General features: G+C 39.7%; 1 protein-coding gene across 1 annotated transcript in view; it reads right to left on the bottom strand.

Moving 5' to 3' along the window:
• The window catches only part of ALKBH1 (alkB homolog 1, histone H2A dioxygenase), a 29,563-nt gene that overhangs the window by 6,222 nt on the left and 3,671 nt on the right, over positions 1–19,670 (bottom strand). The window contains exons 3-4 of the mRNA XM_024737876.1: positions 16,670–16,832; positions 4,283–4,373 (exon numbers count right to left, since the gene is read on the bottom strand). Of these exons, the coding sequence (XP_024593644.1) occupies positions 4,283–4,373; positions 16,670–16,832 (254 nt within the window). The remainder of the gene's footprint in view (positions 1–4,282; positions 4,374–16,669; positions 16,833–19,670) is intronic.

Raw genomic sequence — 19,670 nt, 5'->3', positions numbered from 1 at the left:
GCTATAAACTTCCCTCTTATAACTGCTTTTGCTGCATCCCACGGGTTTTGGATCGTCGTGCTTTCATTGTCATTTGTCTCTAGGTATTTTCTGATTTCCTCTTTGACTACTTCAGTGATCTCTTGGTTATTTAGTAACATATTGTTTAGCCTCCATGTGTTGGTGTTTTTTACATTTTTTCCCTGTAATTCATTTCTAATCTCATAGTGTTGTGGTCAGAAAAGATGCTTGACATGAGTTAATTTTTTTTTAATTTACTGAGGCTGGATTTGTGACCCAAGATGTGATCTATACTGGAGAATATTCTGTGTGCACTTGAGAAGAAAGTGTAATCTGTTGTTTTTGAATGGAATGTCCTATAAATATCAATTAAATCTATCTGTTCTATTGTGTCATTTAAACCTTGTGTTTCCTTATTTATTTTCATTTTGGATGATCTGTCCATTGGTGTAAGTGAGCTGTTAAAAGTCCCCCACTATTATTGTGTTACTGTCAATTTCCTCTTTTATAGCTGTTAGCAGTTGCCTTATGTATTGAGGTGCTCCTATGTTGGGTGCATATATATTCATAATTGTTATATCTTCTTCATGGATTGATCCCTTGATCATTATGCAGTTTCCTTCCTTGTCTCTTGTAACATTCTTTATTTTAAAGTCTATTTTATCTGATAGGAGTATTGCTACTCCAGCTTTCTTTTGATTTCCATTTGCATGGAATATCTTTTTCCATTCCGTCACTTTCAGTCTGTATGTGTCCCTATGTCTGAAGTGGGTCTCTTGTTGACAGCATATAGATGGGTCTTGTTTTTGTATTCATTCAGCAAGCCTGTGTCTTTTGGTTGGAGTATTTAATCCCTTCACATTTAAGGTAATTATTGACATGTATGTTCCTATGACCATTTTCTTAATTGTTCTGGGTTTGTTTTTGTAGGTCCTTTTCTTCTCTTGTGTTTCCCACTTAGAGAAGTTCCTTTAGCATTTGTTGTAGAGCTGGTCTGGTGGTGGTGAAGTCTCTTAGCTTTTGCTTGTCTGTAAAGCTTTTGATTTCTCCATCGAATGTGAATGAGATCCTTGCCGGGTAGAGTAATCTTGGTTGTAGGTTATTCCCTGTCATCACTTTAATTATATCATGCCATTCCCCTCTGGCTTGTAGAGTTTCTGCTGAGAAATCAGCTGTTAACCTTATGGGAGTTCCCTTGTATGTTATTTGCCGTTTTTCCCTTGCTGCTTTCAATAATTTTTCTTTGTCTTTAATTTTTGCCAATTTGATTACTATGTGTCTCGGTGTGTTTCTCCTTGGGTTTATCCTGTATGGGACTCTCTACGCTTCCTGGACTTGGGTGGCTATTTCCTTTCCCATGTTAGGGAAGTTTTTGACTATAATCTCTTCAAATATTTTCTTGGGTCCTTTCTCTCTCTTCTCCTTCTGGGACCCCTATAATGCAAATGTTGTTGCGTTTAATGTTGTCCCAGAGCTCTCCTAGGCTGTCTTCATTTCTTTTCATTCTTTTTTCTTTATTCTGTTCCACAGCAGTGAATTCCACCATTCTGTCTTCCAGGTCACTTATCTGTTCTTCTGCCTCAGTTATTCTGCTATTGATTCCTTCTAGTGTAGTTTGCATTTCAGTTATTGTATTGTTCATCTGTTTTTTTTCTCTTCAATTCTTGTAGGTCTTCTGTTAAACATTTCTTGCATCTTCTCGATCTTTGCCTCCATTCTTTTTCCGAGGTCATGGATCATCTTCACTACCATACTGAATTCTTTTTCTGGAAGGTTGCCTATCTCCACTTCATTTAGTTGTTTTTCTGCGGTTTTATCTTTTTCTTTCATCTGGTACATAGCCCTCTGCCTTTTCATCTTGTCTATCTTTCTGTGAATGTGGTTTTTTTTTTCACAGCCTACAGGATTGTAGGTCTTCTTGCTTCTGCTGTCTGCCCTCTAGTGGATGAGGCTATCTAAGAGGCTTGTGCAAGTTTCCTGATGGGAGGGACTGGTGGTGGGTAGAGCTGACAGTTGCTCTGGTGGGCAGAGCTCAGTAAAACTTTAATCGGCTTGACTGCTGATGGGTGGAGCTGGGTCGCTCCCCCCCCCGCCCCCCGCCACCCCACGTTGGTTTTCTGGCCTGAGGCAACCCAACACTGGAGACTACCTGGGCTGTTTGTTGGGGCTAATGGCGGACTCTGAGAGGGCTCACACCAAGGAGTACTTCCCAGAACTTCTGCTGGCAGTGTCTTTGTCCCCACGGTGAGCCACAGCCAACCCTCGCCTCTGCAGGAGACCCTCCAACAGTAGCAGGTACGTCTGGTTCAGTCTCCCCTGGGGTCACTGCTCCTTCCCCTGGGTCCCAATGTGTACACTACTTTGTGTATGCCCTGCAAGAGTGCAGTCTCTATTTTCCGCAGTTCTGTCAAAGTCATGCAATCAAATCCCACTAGCCTTCAAAGTCTGATTCTCTAGGAAATCCTCCTCCCGTTGCCGGACCCCCAGGTTGGGAAGCCTGACGTGGGGCTCAGAACCTTCACTCCAGTGGGTGGACTTCTGTGGTATAAGTGTTCTCCAGTCTGTGGGTCACCCGCCCAGCAGTTATGGGATTTGATTTTACTGTGAGTACACCCCTCCTACCGTATCATTGTGGCTTCCCCTTTGTCTTTGGATGTGGGGTATCTTTTTTTGGTGAGTTCCAGTGTCTTCCTGTCGATGATTGTCCAGCAGCTAGCTGTGATTCTGGTTTTCTCACAAGAGGGAGTGAGAGCACGTCCTTCTACACCAGCATCTTGGTTCAGGGCTGAGAAGTGAGCTTTAACTTCTCATTAAGAAAGACTTTTCTGAAAAGTCTTTGATGGATGGCCAAGCCTTTTCAGCTGGAATCTGTTTTACTTTTTTCTTCTTTTCCTGAACTGCAAATGAGAGCTCCTATTTAATTTCTGAAAACTAAGGGTGTAGTTAGAGAACTTTAAGGTTTTCTCTAACATTTTGTTTTAGTCCTTCAGAAGACCAGCCACTTAGAGCTCCTATTCTATCACTAGATTGCCTCTGCTATAATATAAGAATTACCTTTTTGGGCTTTCATCCCTATCCAAACTGTCTATGTACTACTCTTCTTTCTTAATTCTCTTTCTCTTTTTCTGATTACCCTTTCAGTGCTTTTGATAATTTTCACTCCATGTTTTTCTTAGTAAATGAGGCTAACTTATTCCTTGGAGAATAACAATATCTACAGTAAAATTAATATCATAAAAAACAATAAGCTAACATTTATGGTGTTAATATATTTAACTGCTCAGAATAGCCAGGCACTGTTGTTAATACTACAAAGGCGTTAATCATTTAATCCTCACAACCACCTTATGAGGGAGGCACTATCCATATTGAAGGCAAGATTCAAATCCAAGGTGTCTAACACAAAGAAAACCACATGGCCATTTCCCCAAATACAGATGTCTAGTTTTCCATTAAATCTATATCACTGAAAATAAGAATTTTATCATGAATAGTTCTGAGCAACATTTACCATTATTTTGAGTAGTTAACATATTTATTAATGAGCTGGGTTGACTGAAACTATGGAGCTCTTAAAAAGTAACTGATTAGTAGGAAGATGGTCTATACCAATTTGCTTTATTCAGTTTACTGTCAGAATTAGTCCTTCCACTTGGTGGCAAACATATCATTGCGAAAAGAGGCACTGAGATGCCAGTGATAAAGGAGGCATTTTCTGAATCGTAGGGGTCACAAAAGAAGAAATTGTACCTCAAGAAAACATGGAACTTTGTTAACTGTAGGACATTCTTTCCCATCTCTCTCCTGCTCACACCTTATACAGCAGTCAAAGGTGTCTAGATCTTGAAAGTTCTTTTGTGAGTTGATGGAAGAGAATACCAGAAGTACATGGAGCTTCTTTTACTCCAGGCACATATTACGTAGAAAATAAATGATCAACAAACACTAAATAATAATGGAAATAAAGATTGTAATTGAGAACTGCTCTTGAATACAGTAAAGAAAAATCTGTATCCCTGAAACCTCCCCAGAAGAAGCACCAATGACTTCTGATAAAATAATATAACCTGAGAACATATGAAAAAGTAATTTTCTCTTGATAAATTATTCATTCCTCTCGAGATACCATATCAAGAGGATTTTAGGAGGGAATAAATGAAAGAAATCCTTCCACATATGTATATTCTGATACTTTAGGCTTGGTCAGGAAGAAGTCAAACTATGTGGGCCCAAAAAGAATAAAAATGGAAAAACAATGGAATTAGCAAGAAAATTTTAATACCTTATTGTCCCAGTTATAATGGTAGCCTAGGGTCACCCAGCGCAGTTTCTCCAGTAAACTTCGGGGTCTCCGTTTATTCACTTCTTTATACCTGCAAAGATTGGAGACAAAAACGATTTATTCATTTCAAATGGCAGCAACAGCCTGTTGCATGGATCCTGGAGTCTAAATTTGGTATTCTATATAAGCTGTTAGCCAAGACCTCCACAGGGGAAATTAGAACAGAAATGAGTTGATCAAGAATACAATACTACTGGGGCTTCCCTGGTGGTGCAATGGTTGAGAATCTGCCTGCCAATGCAGGGGATACGGGTTCGAGCCCTGGTCTGGGAAGATCCCACAAGCCGCGGAGCAACTGGGCCCATAAGCCACAACTACTGAGCCTGCGCGTCTGGAGCCTGTGCTCCGCAACAAGAGAGGCCGCGACAGTGAGAGGCCCGCGCACTGCGATGAAGAGTGGCCTCCGTTCGCCACTAGAGAAAGTCCTCTCACAGAAACGAAGACCCAACACAGCCAAAAATAAATAAATAAATAAATTTATAAAAAAAGAATACAATACTACTAAAACACATGTTAGCATTTCTAATTTCTAATCGTTGGTTCTAAATCCTCTGCTGAATGGGATTAATTTTAAATGTCGAGTCTCCAGCATCTCAGTAATAATTAAACAAAATGACAACAGAAATGCCTTTACCCGTCCATGGGAAATGGGACAAAGAACCCTACAGATAACCGAAAATTTGGCTAATAGAACATGTTCAATTTGGTTTGCTAAAAGCAGGACGTGATTAATTACAGCTATCAACTATGTCTAGAATAATGGTGGCTTCCCAGAATTGCAATTTGGGGAAAAAACATTTGGCAAAATACAGTATACAATCAAAAATTACTGGTTTAACATGACTTCTTTAACCCCATATAACAACTTAGATAACTGAGGCCCAGCTAACAATTAAGGGCCACTGTAATTGATTTGGTTTCTGACATTCCCTTATTCAAACCACAGGAGGTTTCTGTAAAATGGAGGTATCCTTTCTGTAATTATACCTTGTTTAATCAAATCTATGGGATTAACTACTCTTTTTCTTTTGGCCACGCTGCATGGCTTGCAGGATCTTAGTTCCCCGACCAGGGATTGAACCCAGGGCATTTGTCAGTGAAAGCATGGAGTCCTAACCACTGGACCATCAGGGAATTCCCTAACTACTCTCCTTCTAAAGAGGAAGATTGTTTGATTTACCTCTAAATATCTAAAAATACAAGAATGCTAGGTCTAATCATTTTATTTAGTTTGTTTTTCTATGTAATTTACATCATTAATCAATCAAAAAAAATTTTGGGGGGGTCTAGGAACCACTGCTCTTTAAAAAAGAAAAGATCAGGCTGCTTTAAGGAGTTTATATTTTGACAAGAGACGACAGATAAGTTTAAGAAATGAGAGGAAAATTTAAGGCAGTATAAAATTTGGCACTAAACTGAATAGCACAAGACTTGGAGGGCCACTAGAATGAAGAAAAAGCAGAGCTCAAAGTCAACTGTCTAATCAGTTAAGGCTTCATGGCAGAGTTGGGGAGTTGAGTATGGCATTGAAGAATGGTCAGCATTTAAACAAGGAGTGATGCAATAGGCAATATAGGCACAAAGCATGAACAGAAGCAAAGGATTTATTACAGGCTCACACTGTAAGTGGCACTCATCTTGAGGTCTGACAAAGTTTACAGAATAGATGCTATCTATCCTCAAAGAGTTTACATTCTAAGGAAATTGCCACACAGACATACATCAAGACCAGTAACTCAATAAAAAGAATGGATCAAACACTGATATATTTAGGACAGCTGTGAAGAAAGAAGCATAGCAGGTCCAACTGCTATCCTTTGAAAGCACTGCATATTAGGTTGGCCCTTGGCAAGCATCTGGAACTTGGATTCTGGGGAGGTTCACACCATTGCCAGAGCTCACTGTGCCTACATTGTCTGTATAAACAATACAGTTCATGCTGAACACCTGCCTCCCTTCTAGGAATCTGAATTTTTGTACCTGTCAGGCAGAGACTGCCTATGTGCCATCTCTTAGTAAAAATCTGGGCACTGAGCTTCTTTAAATCATACTGATGCTGCTGGTCCAGGAACCACACTTTTCTAGCCAAAATTAAAATACAAAACACCTTCTATCTCTTTCTAGCTCAATAAGAGATCATTTTATTCTTGACAAAGAACCCAAAATCAGATTGATCTGTACAAATAAAGATAACAAGGCAGCTCTGAAAACTTGATGGCATTTTAGACATTTGATATGGCACCAATAAGCTGCTTTTCATCAAAAGATTGGGTCCAATGTTCTTTAAGAACAGGGTATACATTATTATAATTAACACAGGTTTATGGTATTAATAAAATTATCCTAACAACCAAATATGAACATATAGCCTATAACATACCCTTTAAAATTTAGTTTCTTTTTTAGGAAACCAAAAAGAACATGTCTTTTCTACCTTAACTGTATCACTATAAAAAAGGCTTTGGGTTTTGCCTATATTATAGAGGGGGATAGGTCCAGGATGCAAAAGAAGTTAGAGAAGAGCCATACTTTCACAAGCAATAAGTCCAGTCCTCATAACAAAAAGGAAAAAAAAAGCTTAAAGACGCTTAGTGAAAGAACAGTTGTGATCACCGAGTGTGCCATTTTGAGGTAAAAATGTGTGTGTGTGTGTGTATGTATGTACTGTGTTAGACCCAGGTAGGTATGAGATTCTAGCCCTTATTTCATATCCTCTTCTGAGAACTTGACTTCCATTCTTGCCTTTGTATAGAATTTCTGGAAGGAAAAGCAGCAACAATTGTTTTAACACTTGCCTTCAAGACGTGAGAGAAGGACTGGCCAGTGCTAGACATTTCTTGTCTTAGTACCATTTAGGGACCTTTCTGGTCCCCACAGGCCTCGTGGGTAACAAAGATTCCAAAAAATTCACTTGAACATTGTGAACAGTGTAAGGCCCAAACCAAGTTTCACATGCTCCCAGATCTTTTTCTAACAGAAAATACTGAGGGATTAATGAAAGGATGGGTGGGCTGTTCTTTTTTTGTGCCTGATTTGTCCAAAAAAGAAGCCAAGAAGGCTCAGTGCCAGTGGAGCCACTTATCCACCCAAAGGAAGGCAGGGAATATGTTGGCACCTAACCTAACTTTAAATCTTCACCCAATTATCCAAAAGAATGTTTTCAAGCAGGTGTGACCCTAATTATTGGTTCTCACTGCAAACAGAAACATGCTGCCCCTCCAGGCACTAGCTGGAGGATGATGGATGGGTGGGCTGGCACCTTCTCCCCTGGTGAATGTGCCCACCCAGCACTTTGCTCACTTTCTGTCAGGGGTAAAATCTTAATGTAAGCGTTGGCATTTCTTTCAGCAATCTCATCCTATAGCACTGCTTTCAACTGAACCCTAACTGGGTGGAAACGAACTCCTGTCCTGCTTGTCCACTCTCTATGCAGTGGGTAAGCACTGGTATTTTCTTTTCTTTCTTGCCTCAAGGGACAGTAGTGAACCATTGTAAAAGCAAAACTACTCACTCAGGACAGAAGTCTGAAGGTTGTTTATGACAGAAAACCTTCAAAATCCTATTGCAGGTATTGCTTTTTCAATCATTTTTAAAGATTTAGGGATTGAGTCTTTCACAACTCTGAATATTTCCCTCCACGACTACAGCTTTCTGTCCTTCATCCTTTCCTAGTCTCTCGTTTCCATTAAAGCTAAAGTTCCATCTCCTGTCCCTAGAACTCCATTTTTTCAGTATTTGAGTGCTTCCAGTTTTGTTTCCCTTCTCAACCTGAATCTCTGTCAGTCAGCGCAAATGGACATCCAACTCTACCTTAACACTCTTTTGCTATCTTGCAAATGTTAGTCTTATCTAATCTTCTACCTTCTGCTGTAAACTTTCACCATTTATCCCAAGTCCTCAGTCCTGCTCTTGCTCCCTTCCAGGAAGAGGAGAATACAGAGGCCTGATCAAGTGATCCAGTTACTGATTTCAACTTTCCTCCCCTACACCTCTAAACTTTTTGAAATCCTTACTCTGTCCTTCCTTCCTGTTTTCAGCAGTGGTCTTACTTCTTTTCATTAAGGCCAATTCTCCACCTATACTATCTCCCATTTCCCTGATGTGGCCTCTGAGTCCCTTCTCCATTATCATCTTTCTTCTCATATTTTCAACTCTTCCTGTGTACTTGTTTCTTCCTCTTGATCTGCAAAAATGTTCAACATTTCCACATACTTCAGAAAACATCGTTTCAACTTGACCTCTTACTCGGATACCCTGTATGTCCTGCCTCCCTCTGCTCCACATTGCTTCTTCTCTTCACAATTAAACATTCCTAAAAGGACTCAATATTTGCTGACCCCACCCCTTCTCTGAGATCTGACTTTTGCTTACACCACTCTACCAAAACTAGTTTAGTTTCAATTATACCATTTAATTGTCAAATTCCAGGCCTACAGACATGGTTGGTCCTTCTCTTATTTTGGAAACACTTCCCTGCCTTGGCTTCTAATAGTACCTTTTTTCCCACCCAGAGCTGATGCTTCCTAGGGCCAGTCGCTTTCTTTTCTCTGTATGTTTTCCATAAACAAACAAACAAACACATTATTCCCACTGTTTGCTTCACTATGGCCTTCATGTGTAACTCCCACATTTATATCTATCTCTGTTTCTCTCCCTCTCTCATTAGGCTCCTAAGCTCAGTTCCATATTTCCAAAGGCATACTAGACATCTCCATGTGGATACTCCAAAGGCATTTCAAAAACAATAAGCCCCAAACTACACTAAGGATCACCTCTGCTCATTCTCCTCTTCCTCCAAACCCTATTTCCATTAAATCTTAGTATATAATGTTCCACTGAGGAACACGGAGGTGCAGGTATGTTTTTGGGATAATGATTTTGTTTTCTTTGGATACAGACTGAGAAGTGGAATTGCTGGATCATATAGTAGTTCTATTTTTAACTTTCTGAGAAACTTCTATACATATTGCATAAATAAATAATTACAGCATTATTTACAACAGCCAAGACATGGAAACAACCTAAGTGTCCAACAACAGATGAATGGATAAAGAAAATGTGATACACACACAGAATATTATTCAGCCATAAAAAAGGGAAATCCTGCCATTTGTGACAACTTGGATGAAACTTGATGGCATTATGCTAAATGGAATAAATCAGAGAAAGACAAACGATCATACTTTTATGTGGACTCTAAAAAATCTGAAATAGAACAGACTCGTGGTTGCCAGAGGTGGGGGTGGTATATGTGTGTGTGTTGTGTGTGTGTGTGCGTGTGTGCGTGTGTGTGTGAGTGAGAGAGAGAAATGGGTAAAGGTGGTCAAAAGATAAAAACTTGTCATTGTAAGAGAAGTAAGTTTTGGGGATGCAAAGTACAGCATGGTAACTATAGTTAACACTGTATTATATACTAGAAAGTTGCTAAGAGAGTAGATCTTAAAAGTTCTTATCACAAGAAAAATAATTTGTAATGATGTGAGGTGACTAACGTGAAAGAAGTTTATTGTGATAACCATCTGGAATATATACACGTATGAAGTCATCATGCCGTATACCCTGGACTAACACGTTGTTATGTGTCAATTACCTCAATAAACTTGGGGGAACCCCCACAACTGAAGTGTAAACCTGCCTGTCACTTAGAAATCTGTGCATAATCCTTAACTACTTCTCTGTCACTTTTCATAATCTCTTGGTTCCCAAGCCCTATACAAAATGTCTTTTCCAGGCCTTTTTCATCTTTTGTGTGGGTTATTAAGCTAAATTCATTCTTTTTTTGGCCGCACCGCACAGCATGCAGGATCTTAGCTCTCCGACCAGGGACTGAACCCGCACCCACTGCAGTGGAAGCGCGGAGTCTTAACCACTGGACCGCCAGGCAAGTCCCTTAAGCTAAATTCTTTTTTTGTGTGTGTGCTACACGGGCCTCTTACTGTTGTGGCCTCTCCCGTTGTGGAGCACAGGCTCCGGATGCGCAGGCTCAGCAGCCATGGCTCACGGGCCTAGCCGCTCCGCGGCATGTGGGATCTTCCCAGACCGGGGCACGAACCCGTGTCCCCTGCATCGGCAGGCAGACCCTCAACCACTGCGCCACCAGGGAAGCCCAAGCTAAGTTCTTAATTGTGCTTTTTGCAATGACTAAGTTTTCAATCCATTTTCCTCACTGCCACAAGAATTATCTCTCTAAAGTGAAAAATCTATTACTAATCTTGATGAATTCCTCCTGTTTATAAGGACAAAGTCCACATTTTCCTATTGTGAAATAAAATTTATGTTTTATGGCAAGACGAGATAAATTCATTCATTCATTCATTCATTTATTTGCTGCGCCGTACTTTTTGTTAGATCTTAGTTCCTTGACCAGGGGCTGAACCCAGGTCCTTGGCAGTGACAGTGTGGAGTCTTAACCATTGGGCTGCCAGGGAACTCCCAAGACAAGAAAAATTTAAACATAAAGAAATCTTCTCTGCCCTTTGGCTCCCTCTCTTCCCCTTACTGTGCATTGTGTATCTGCATTATGCATCGAGCAAACCTCCCCCTATCGGCAGAAATACCTGCTCACGTAAAGAGCAACATTCTCTTAGCAACAAGACAACTCCTTAAAAGATAATGTTCCTTCTTGATCTTGTAAGGGGATGCTTAGATCTGGATTGTGTAAATTGTCAATAATCCATCACTTAATATACAACTCTCTGTGTCAAAAAACTTATATAACTGTGCCTTGACTTCTAATGGCTGAACAGTTCTTGGAGCTTTCTGACATGCTGTTCCCAGACCATAATCCTCAATTTGGCTTGAATAAAATGTTTCCATTTCTTTCTTAGATCGAGTAATTAATTTTTTGTCTACAGTATATGGCATGCAAACCCCCTTATAATCTGGCATGAACCTTTCTACTTTCATCTTCAAACATTTCCTACAAGGTAACCTACCCTCCTTCCTTCATGGCTGTGTTTTTGACCATACAATTTTCTATTGAAATGCTCTCTACTCTCCTACTCTACTCTCTGCATAGCACATTTTTCTAACTTGCTTTTCCACACAGTTTAAACACTTAAGGGAAATCTTTATCCTCGATTCAGTCTCTCCCTCTATCTACTGTGCCCATACAGCACCTTGCAACTTCCTCTATTAAAGAATACAGCTTTAGTGCTGTAAATACCTTATGAAAGCACCTGAATTCCTCCTTTAATAGTCCCTTCCTCAAAGACATGTAATGAGTTTTATATCTATGCTAGCACCAAATATTTCCTAAAGCACAAACGTACATTATTTAATAAATTAATGAAACTGAGATGGAAAGGTATTGTACTATACAGTTTTTAATTGATGATTCTCAAGTTCAGCATTATGCTTTTATTGGACTAATAGAGAAGATACCAATTTACTTAAAATTAGTATTTACTGAACACCTTCTAATATATACTAAGAATTGTGGTTGGTGCCAAGGCTACAAGAATTTCAAGGTCTGGGGGCAGGGATGAGGCAGGGCAGGTAGTAGGAAGGAGAAGGGGACAGATGACAGGATTCACTACAATAAATGCTATAACAGCATCATAAAGTCTTAAAGAAATAGAAAGGGGAAGGAATTCTGCTTCCACATTGAGAATATCAATGGAAAAAAGCACACATACAAAAATGGATACAAAGCACTTCATAAGCTAACTTATGGAATAAGTAAAGCTAAGTTGCTTTATTTAAATGTATATTTTCCCTTGCCTTATTTTTTTATTATTTTTTTTTCCGGTACGCAGGCCTCTCACTGCTGTGGCCTCTCCCGTTGCAGAGCACAGGCTCCGGACGCGCAGGCTCAGCGGCCATGGCTCATGGGCCCAGCCGCTCCGCGGCATGTGGGATCTTCCCGGACCGGGGCACGAACCCGTGTCCCCTGCATCGGCAGGCGGACTCTCAACCACTGCGCCATCAGGGAAGCCCTGCCTTATTCTTTAAAAAGTTATTTTTGAATAGATAATACATTCACAAAATTCAAAAGGCATAAAAAAGTATCCATTAACTAAGTAATTCTACAAATATTTATTTAGTAACTACCATGCACTGAAAAATAAAAACACAGGGCAAAGGGATAAAGAGGACGGGAAACGGGTTATTTTTAATTGAATAAAGGAATCATCTCATAAAATGACATCAGAACAAACAGCTTGTACAAAGAATCTGAATATGCCTGATGTGTTTAAGGAACAGAATGGAAGCCAGTACTGCTGGAGAATAAATGAAAAGGAATAGGAGATGAGGTGGGAGAGCCAGATCATCTAGGCCTCATGGCCTTGATAAAGACATTTGATTTTATTCTAAGTGTGATGGGGCTGTAAACAAAGAATCTGACTGGCCTTTGTCCTTGGTTCTTTACAGCAAGGTTTTAAACCCTTGGAATTTCTGGGAGGGATAGGAGTATCTGTTATTCACTGTGGACCCTAAGACCACACCTGAGTTTATGCTTAAAAGATGACTCAGGATGTGGGTTTGTTAAGCTAGAAAGACCAATTTCAACTTAGAGGGTTTAGGCTTGAAGTGATATTAGCATGACCTACTCGATAGGTGGAGGGCTAGAGACTGAGTTCAAGCATGCAGCCAATGAGTCAATCAGTCATGTTCAAGTAGTGAAATCCCAATAAAGCTGTGAACACTAGGCCTTGGGAGAGCTTCCTGGGAGGGCTACATGCCCTGATTCCATGGGAAGAGGACATGGAAGGTCTGTATTCAGGACCCTCCCAGACATCACCCTACAGATCTCTTCATTGGATGGCCCTGATTTGTATCCTTTATAGTGAAATTATAATCATAAGTATAATGCTTTCTTGAGTTTTATGAGCTGTTCTAGTGAGTTAATGAACCTGAGGAGGTCATGGGAATTCCCCTGAATTTGTAACCAGTTGTTAAGAAGTGTTGTACAGCCTGGGGCCCTCCCAAACTTGTAGGTGGTGTCTGAAGTGAGGGTAATTTGGTTAAGGACCACGCCCTTAACTTGTGATGTCTGTGCCGACTCTGGATGGTTTGCATTAGAATTGAACTGCAGTATTGCACATTAGAAACTATAAAAGAAATGACACAATTTCTATACTCTGTAGAAAACAGACTGAAGAGGCATAAGAGCAGACACAGGGAGACTGGTTAGGAGGCTACTGCAGTAAATGATGGTGGCTTAGACTACAGTGGTTGTGATGGAGGTGCTGAGGAATGATTTTGTTTATTACAACTGTAGACCCTACTATATTTGCTGGAGGGTTGGAGTTAGGATTTTTTAATGGCTGTATAGTGGCTGCATTCTACTGCTGGGGTCTGTCATGCTTGATTTATCTGATCTCCTGCTGACAGACACTTGTTTCTCATTTTCCCCCCATTACAAACAATGCTGCAATAAAGATGCTTACACCTAACTATAGTACGCTTGTATGAGAATCTCTAGCTACACTATTCACTGACAATAAACTTTGAACAAAACATAGAATTGAGTTGCCCTAATAATGTGAACAAACTATTTTTGCTAATATGTTCCAAATATTCCTTCAGTTTCTTCCTCCCTGACCACAGAAACCTAGAAAGGATTCTTAGAGGTCCTCTAGTTCAGTGGTTCTCAATGTGAATGTTACGGTAGATAATCAGAATCTCCAGGGAAATCTTTTTGAACCACAGACCTTCTCCCTTTCTGATATGCTCTGGGACAGTGGGAGAACTGGCATGTACTGTCTAGGTGACTCTGACCGTGACTCAGTCACCTTGAATGGCTTACCCAGCCCAATCCCTTTGTTTCCCAGATAAGGAAACTGAAACACACATTCTATACAGTGACAGAAGGAGAACTAGTCCCTTATTGATTTTCAGTGCTGCCAGCAATGTCTGAGCATATCAATTTCTTCCAATCCTTGAAAACAGGTTTGACCATAGCATTTTTCATTTTTTGCTAATTTATTAGACCAGAAAAAAAGGTATCTCACCATTGTTTACAGGATGGTTTATTAAAGAGATTCATCTGAGCTATTATAGAAAATGACAACTGGGATTTCTACAGAGTCATTTGTCAGAAACAAAAATATCAATTACTTGAAGACACAGGCTGGCTTAGTAACAAACTCTAACCTCTCTGACTAATTTCACTCAGCCATGATCTTCCTTTACTTTGCTCTCAATTCTACAGAAGACATACTTGAGAACAGGATTTTCCTTACTGCTCTTGTCTATAACATAACCTACAGACCAAGAGGGTTTTAAAGGAAAACCAATGCATTTAATTTTCATTTTCCGTTCAACTTAAGAAAATCGTCTATTTCCCTGCTAGAATTAACATGACATAGTTTCTGAAAACTACACCATTAGAGCCACTTAAGTTCAAACAGACCACACAGAGCTGGTATAATGGTTTTATCAGGATGTTCTAAGGATTTCTCACATACTATCTTGTTTAATCCTCACACTATTAAATGAGGAAAAGACGACTCTGAGGTACAGAAAGGTTAAGAAACTGCTTAAGTTAACAAAGCTAGTAAGTGGCAGAGCTGGGATTTGAACCCAGGCAATCTGACGCTAGAACTAGTACTTTACATCACTGAACTCTTTACAATCCGGCCCTAACCTACCTTTCCGGTGTCATCTCTTGCCAATTCTATTCATGACTTCCAGGAAGCATCTCCCATCATCTACCTTTAATCTAGCCACTTAAGTGACCATACTCATAATCTTATAAACTCTAACCCTGTACCTGCCAAATTGTATTTAATTATGTTTACATGTCTCTGTCCTCGACTAACCTACAAACTGCTTGAAGACAGGGAATGTGTCTTTTTGGTCTTGAATCTCTAACACACAAGCACAGTTATCTGACACAGCAGAAACTCAACAGGTATTTGTTGAATGAACACACGAATGTACATATTCTGTGCTCCTATCTCACAGAACAAATTACTCTGTCTTTGCTCAGGCTGCTTTCTCTACTGACAACAGCCTTCCTGATTTTCTGACTGGCAAATTCCTAATCATTTTTGAAGACTCATTTCAAATGGACAGAGAAAAAAAGAGGATAATGGGCCCAATTAAAAAAGCATTTTTCCTTGATACCTCCTTCTTGCCTAGAAGAATTATTTCTTCCTCTGGCCCCCACTGCATTTTCCTAAACACCTATCGTAGCAGTTTCTGAGCTCTATTATTTTATTCCTTTTGATACTGAGTGTCTGCTGTAGACTATGCACTCCTGAGTGCAGGGACAGTGTCCTGTTTATCTTTTTATCTCCAGTGCTTAGCATCACACCTAGTACATAACTGACCCTCAAAAAATATTTGTAGGGGCTTCCCTGGTGGCACGGTGGTTAAGAATCTGCCTGCCAATGCAAGGGACACAGGTTCGAGCCCTGGTCCGAGAAGATCCCACATGCCACAGAGCAACTAAGCCCGTGTGCCACAACTACTGAGCCTGTGCGCCTGGAGCCCGTGCTCCACAACAGGAGAAGCCACTGTAATGACAAGCCCGCGCACCACTACGAAGAGAAGCCCCTGCTTGCGACAACTGGAGAAAGCCCGTGCACAGCAACGAAGACCCAATGAAGACAAAAAATAACTAAATAAATACAAACGATAGTAAAATAAATAAATTAATTAAAAAAATATATCTCTAGAATGAATGAAATGCTGAAACATTAAGGTACAGGACTAGTTTCCACGAACAGCTGACCTACCGTAAAACAGGCAGTAACACTGACTTCATCTAGGAGAGTAGTGCTTTCAGTGTTACTTTCTTCAGGATACCGTAAGTCTTGAAAAAAGACTTTTGAAGTCTTTTCTACTTTAGGTAGAAAAAAGGGCTGAAGCTGAATGAAAATGGATAATCTGGGCTTCCCTCGTGGTGCAGTGGTTGAGAGTCCGCCTGCCGATGCAGGGGACACGGGTTCATGCCCCGGTCCGGGAAGATCCCACATGCTGTGGAGTGGCTGGGCCCGTGAGCCATGGCCACTGAGCTTGCGCGTCCGGAGCCTGTACTCCGCAACGGGAGAGGCCACAACAGTGAGAGGCCCGTGTACCGCAAAAAAAAAAAAAAAAGAGAAGAAAAGAAAATGGATCATCTGATGATTGAGGATGAACTCGTTATCTAAGATATGATAAGCAAATCTTTAAAGTGGACCTCAATTTAATATAACTGTCAAAGTGTCTGTCCAAATGTTCGTTGGGGAAAGAATATAACTGTGCTGTATTTGAGTGGAAATGAGGAAAAATAAATATGCTAGTAACTTTCACTGAACTATTACAGAGTAGTTCCTTTAAAGAGCTGTGGTGACGTGAGCTGAATACGAATGCTTTACTGTGACTGCTAAGACTTACCTTAGAAACTCTTTGCTCTGTTCCCACAAATCTTGGGTCTCTTCTGTAGTCATATGTTTGTCCAGGTTACATACATTAGGTTTCTGAGAATATAACTTAAGGCACTGCTTCACCCAGTGCCACTGGTAACCTGGGAGGAAGGGGTTTGGGATAAAAATAAATCCTATACAAAAGATGGATGAGAAAAAAAGAAGAGGAGGAAATCCTCCGTCAGTTAATCAGATCATGTATTTTTGTTGACATCCTTATACCCATTACATTATTATTTATTCCATGTCTCCTTCTGCTAATGCTTCCAGTGGCTTCCACACATAAGCATATATTCTCATTCCTATTCTCTAATTTCAGAGGAAGAGGAGTTCCTTCAAGTTAATAAAAGCTGTTTTGATGATGAATGTTAGACATCTACCACTATGCAATTATCTCTAGTTTTTTGGGTTATCCTCAAGAGAAACAAATATTACACAATTATCAATTGTGTTATTCCAAAGCAAACTTCAGAACTGAAACTGACGAGTCACCTCTCAAATTTCACCAGGTATCATTTAGAGAGGTGGAAACTGCTTCCTGTAGTTACTACTTTTGTGATATCTCAGTGTTGCCTTTTTTGTTTTCTAATATCTGGCTAATGATTTTTTTTATATAAAATCATCTGTTAAAATAATTGGTGTGATTTCTGCTTCCTTTGAACTCTGATCACTGTAACAGGGAAGAAAGGTGGTATAGACATCTGCTCAGTAAGCAAATACCTAACCATTTTTCCTCTGTAAAAGACGAATAACAATACTTAACTGGAATCCTATGCATGGTTAAGGATTCATTCATCAAACATTCAACAAACATACACTATATGTACTTTCTTAAGAATCAGAGATAAGGAGATGAAAAACTTTGTCCTAAGTACCTGGAGATAGAACAGTAGAGACAGTTATACAGATAATGCCTTTAGAAGTTTGGCTGTGAAAGGAAACAAAGGCTGAGTAGTCACAGAAGAATAAGGGGGGAGTTTATCGTTTTTAGGGTTTGGAAAGACCTAAGCATGCTTACATGAGCAAAGAGCCAGCAGAAAGGAACTGGTTGAAAACAGAAGAGAAGAAAGGACCACAGCAAGGTCTTGAAAGCTGGAAGGGGTAAAAGAAGGTGTGATTAAAGGGTGAAGGGAGTGGTTTTGAACAGAAGCAATCCCTTTTCCTCTAAAATTGGAGGACAGGAATGGACATTCACTTATAAGTGTGGAGGCCACTTCTGCATGTCATGTATTAGTCAAATTCTCCAAGTAATTTAGGAGTAACAGGAGTATCAATATTTTTAAAGAAAAAAAATATGAAAAAAATTTCCAATAACCTACTGTCTGCTATCACCACTATTTCACAAAATAAGAATATTGTAATACCCACAAAGATATCACATCAAAGGAAGAATACTTCTGATCTAATTCAAGTTTGAACAGTGACAGGAAACTGAATACTTTTATAGGCAGTCCATTCCAGACAACTGTTGTCTTCCCTTTATGGAGTTAAAATTTGCCTCTTTTTAATTTTTCATGTATTGGTCTCAGGTCCTGACACATACAGCAACCCCAAATCAGTTGTCAATTCTTCTTGATAAATGCCTCTAACTCTGTAGCTAACATTTACTGAGCATTTACTATGTGCAAGTACTGACCTAAGTACTTTACATGTACACTCACATTTAATCCTAACCTTATGAAGTGGGTACTACCTTTAGACACATTTTACATATGCGGAAACTGAGGCCAAGGGAGATTAAGAAACTTGCCCAAGATCATACAGTAGGAAGTGATAGAACCAGGACATGAAGCCATGTAGTCTGGTGTCAGACCTTAATCACTAGTATGCATTGCTTCCCACCCCTTTTTGTGTACAACAAATTTTCAAATGTTTGATGCTGTCATGTTCCCACTCAGGTCTACTCTTCCCCAGGCTCAGCTTCTGGTCTTCAGACCCATCACCTTCCTGCTCACTCTTGTAAGGACAGCTTGTGGTATACTCAGATTCCTTCAGAATAAGCAGGATCCGGAAGTAAACATAATCCTTCTGATCAAGTCAGAGTAAGAGGAGACTCCTTTCCCATGTTCTGGACATGGTACTTCACTTAAATGCAGCTTACAATGGCAGGAAACATAACATAATGAGGTACCAACTCAAATGATGTGGCTTAAGTGTGAAGTCCTAGGAAACCTCAAATAGCAAGTACAATCATACCTCAGAGATACTGCGACTTTGGTTCTAGACCACGGCAATAAAGCAAATACTGCAAGTCACATGAATTTTTTGTTTCCCAGTGCATATAAAACTTATACTTATGCTCTACTGTACTTTATTAACTGTGCAATAGCATTATGTCTAAAAAACAATGAACACACTTTAATTAAAAATTTTAATTTATTTATTTTAATTATATAAAATAATGCTGAAAAATGCTAACCATCTTCTGAGCCTTTAATGAGTTGTAACTTTTTTTGCTGGTGGACGGTTTGAAATATTACGAGAATTATCAAAATGTGACAGAGACACAAAGTGAGCAAATGCTGTTGGAAAAATGGCACTGATAGACTTGCTTAATGCAGCGTTGCCAAAAACCTTCAGTTTGTTAAAAAGAAAAACAAACAAATAAAAAACAGTATCTGTGAAGCACAATAAAATGAGGCATACTCCAACCTGGACAACAGAAAACCGAAGTGGGATTGATAACTTTGTAGTCTGAACAATCTGTTAAGGGAAGAAGGCACAACAACAGAAACATGGCCGTGAAAACAGGAGCAAGGCCTGAAAGGTAAAGAGCAGCATTCAAGAACAAAAGGTGCACAAAACACTACTGGTGATGTATGCTCATTTACTCAAACTCATGAAGAGCAATGCTTTCATATATAAAAGCCACATTTCAACTGTTTTCTTTGTGACTTCAGACACAAAACTGGTCTTTAGTTCTTTAATATAGAACTAAAGTACACAAGGCCTTTTTTTTTTTTTTTTTTTTT

The sequence above is a fragment of the Neophocaena asiaeorientalis genome, unplaced genomic scaffold (assembly GCF_003031525.2).
Source record: "Neophocaena asiaeorientalis asiaeorientalis breed wild unplaced genomic scaffold, Neophocaena_asiaeorientalis_V1.1 scaffold49, whole genome shotgun sequence".
Taxonomy (NCBI): Eukaryota; Metazoa; Chordata; class Mammalia; order Artiodactyla; family Phocoenidae; genus Neophocaena; species Neophocaena asiaeorientalis.
This window is presented reverse-complemented; position numbering and strand designations above follow the sequence as displayed.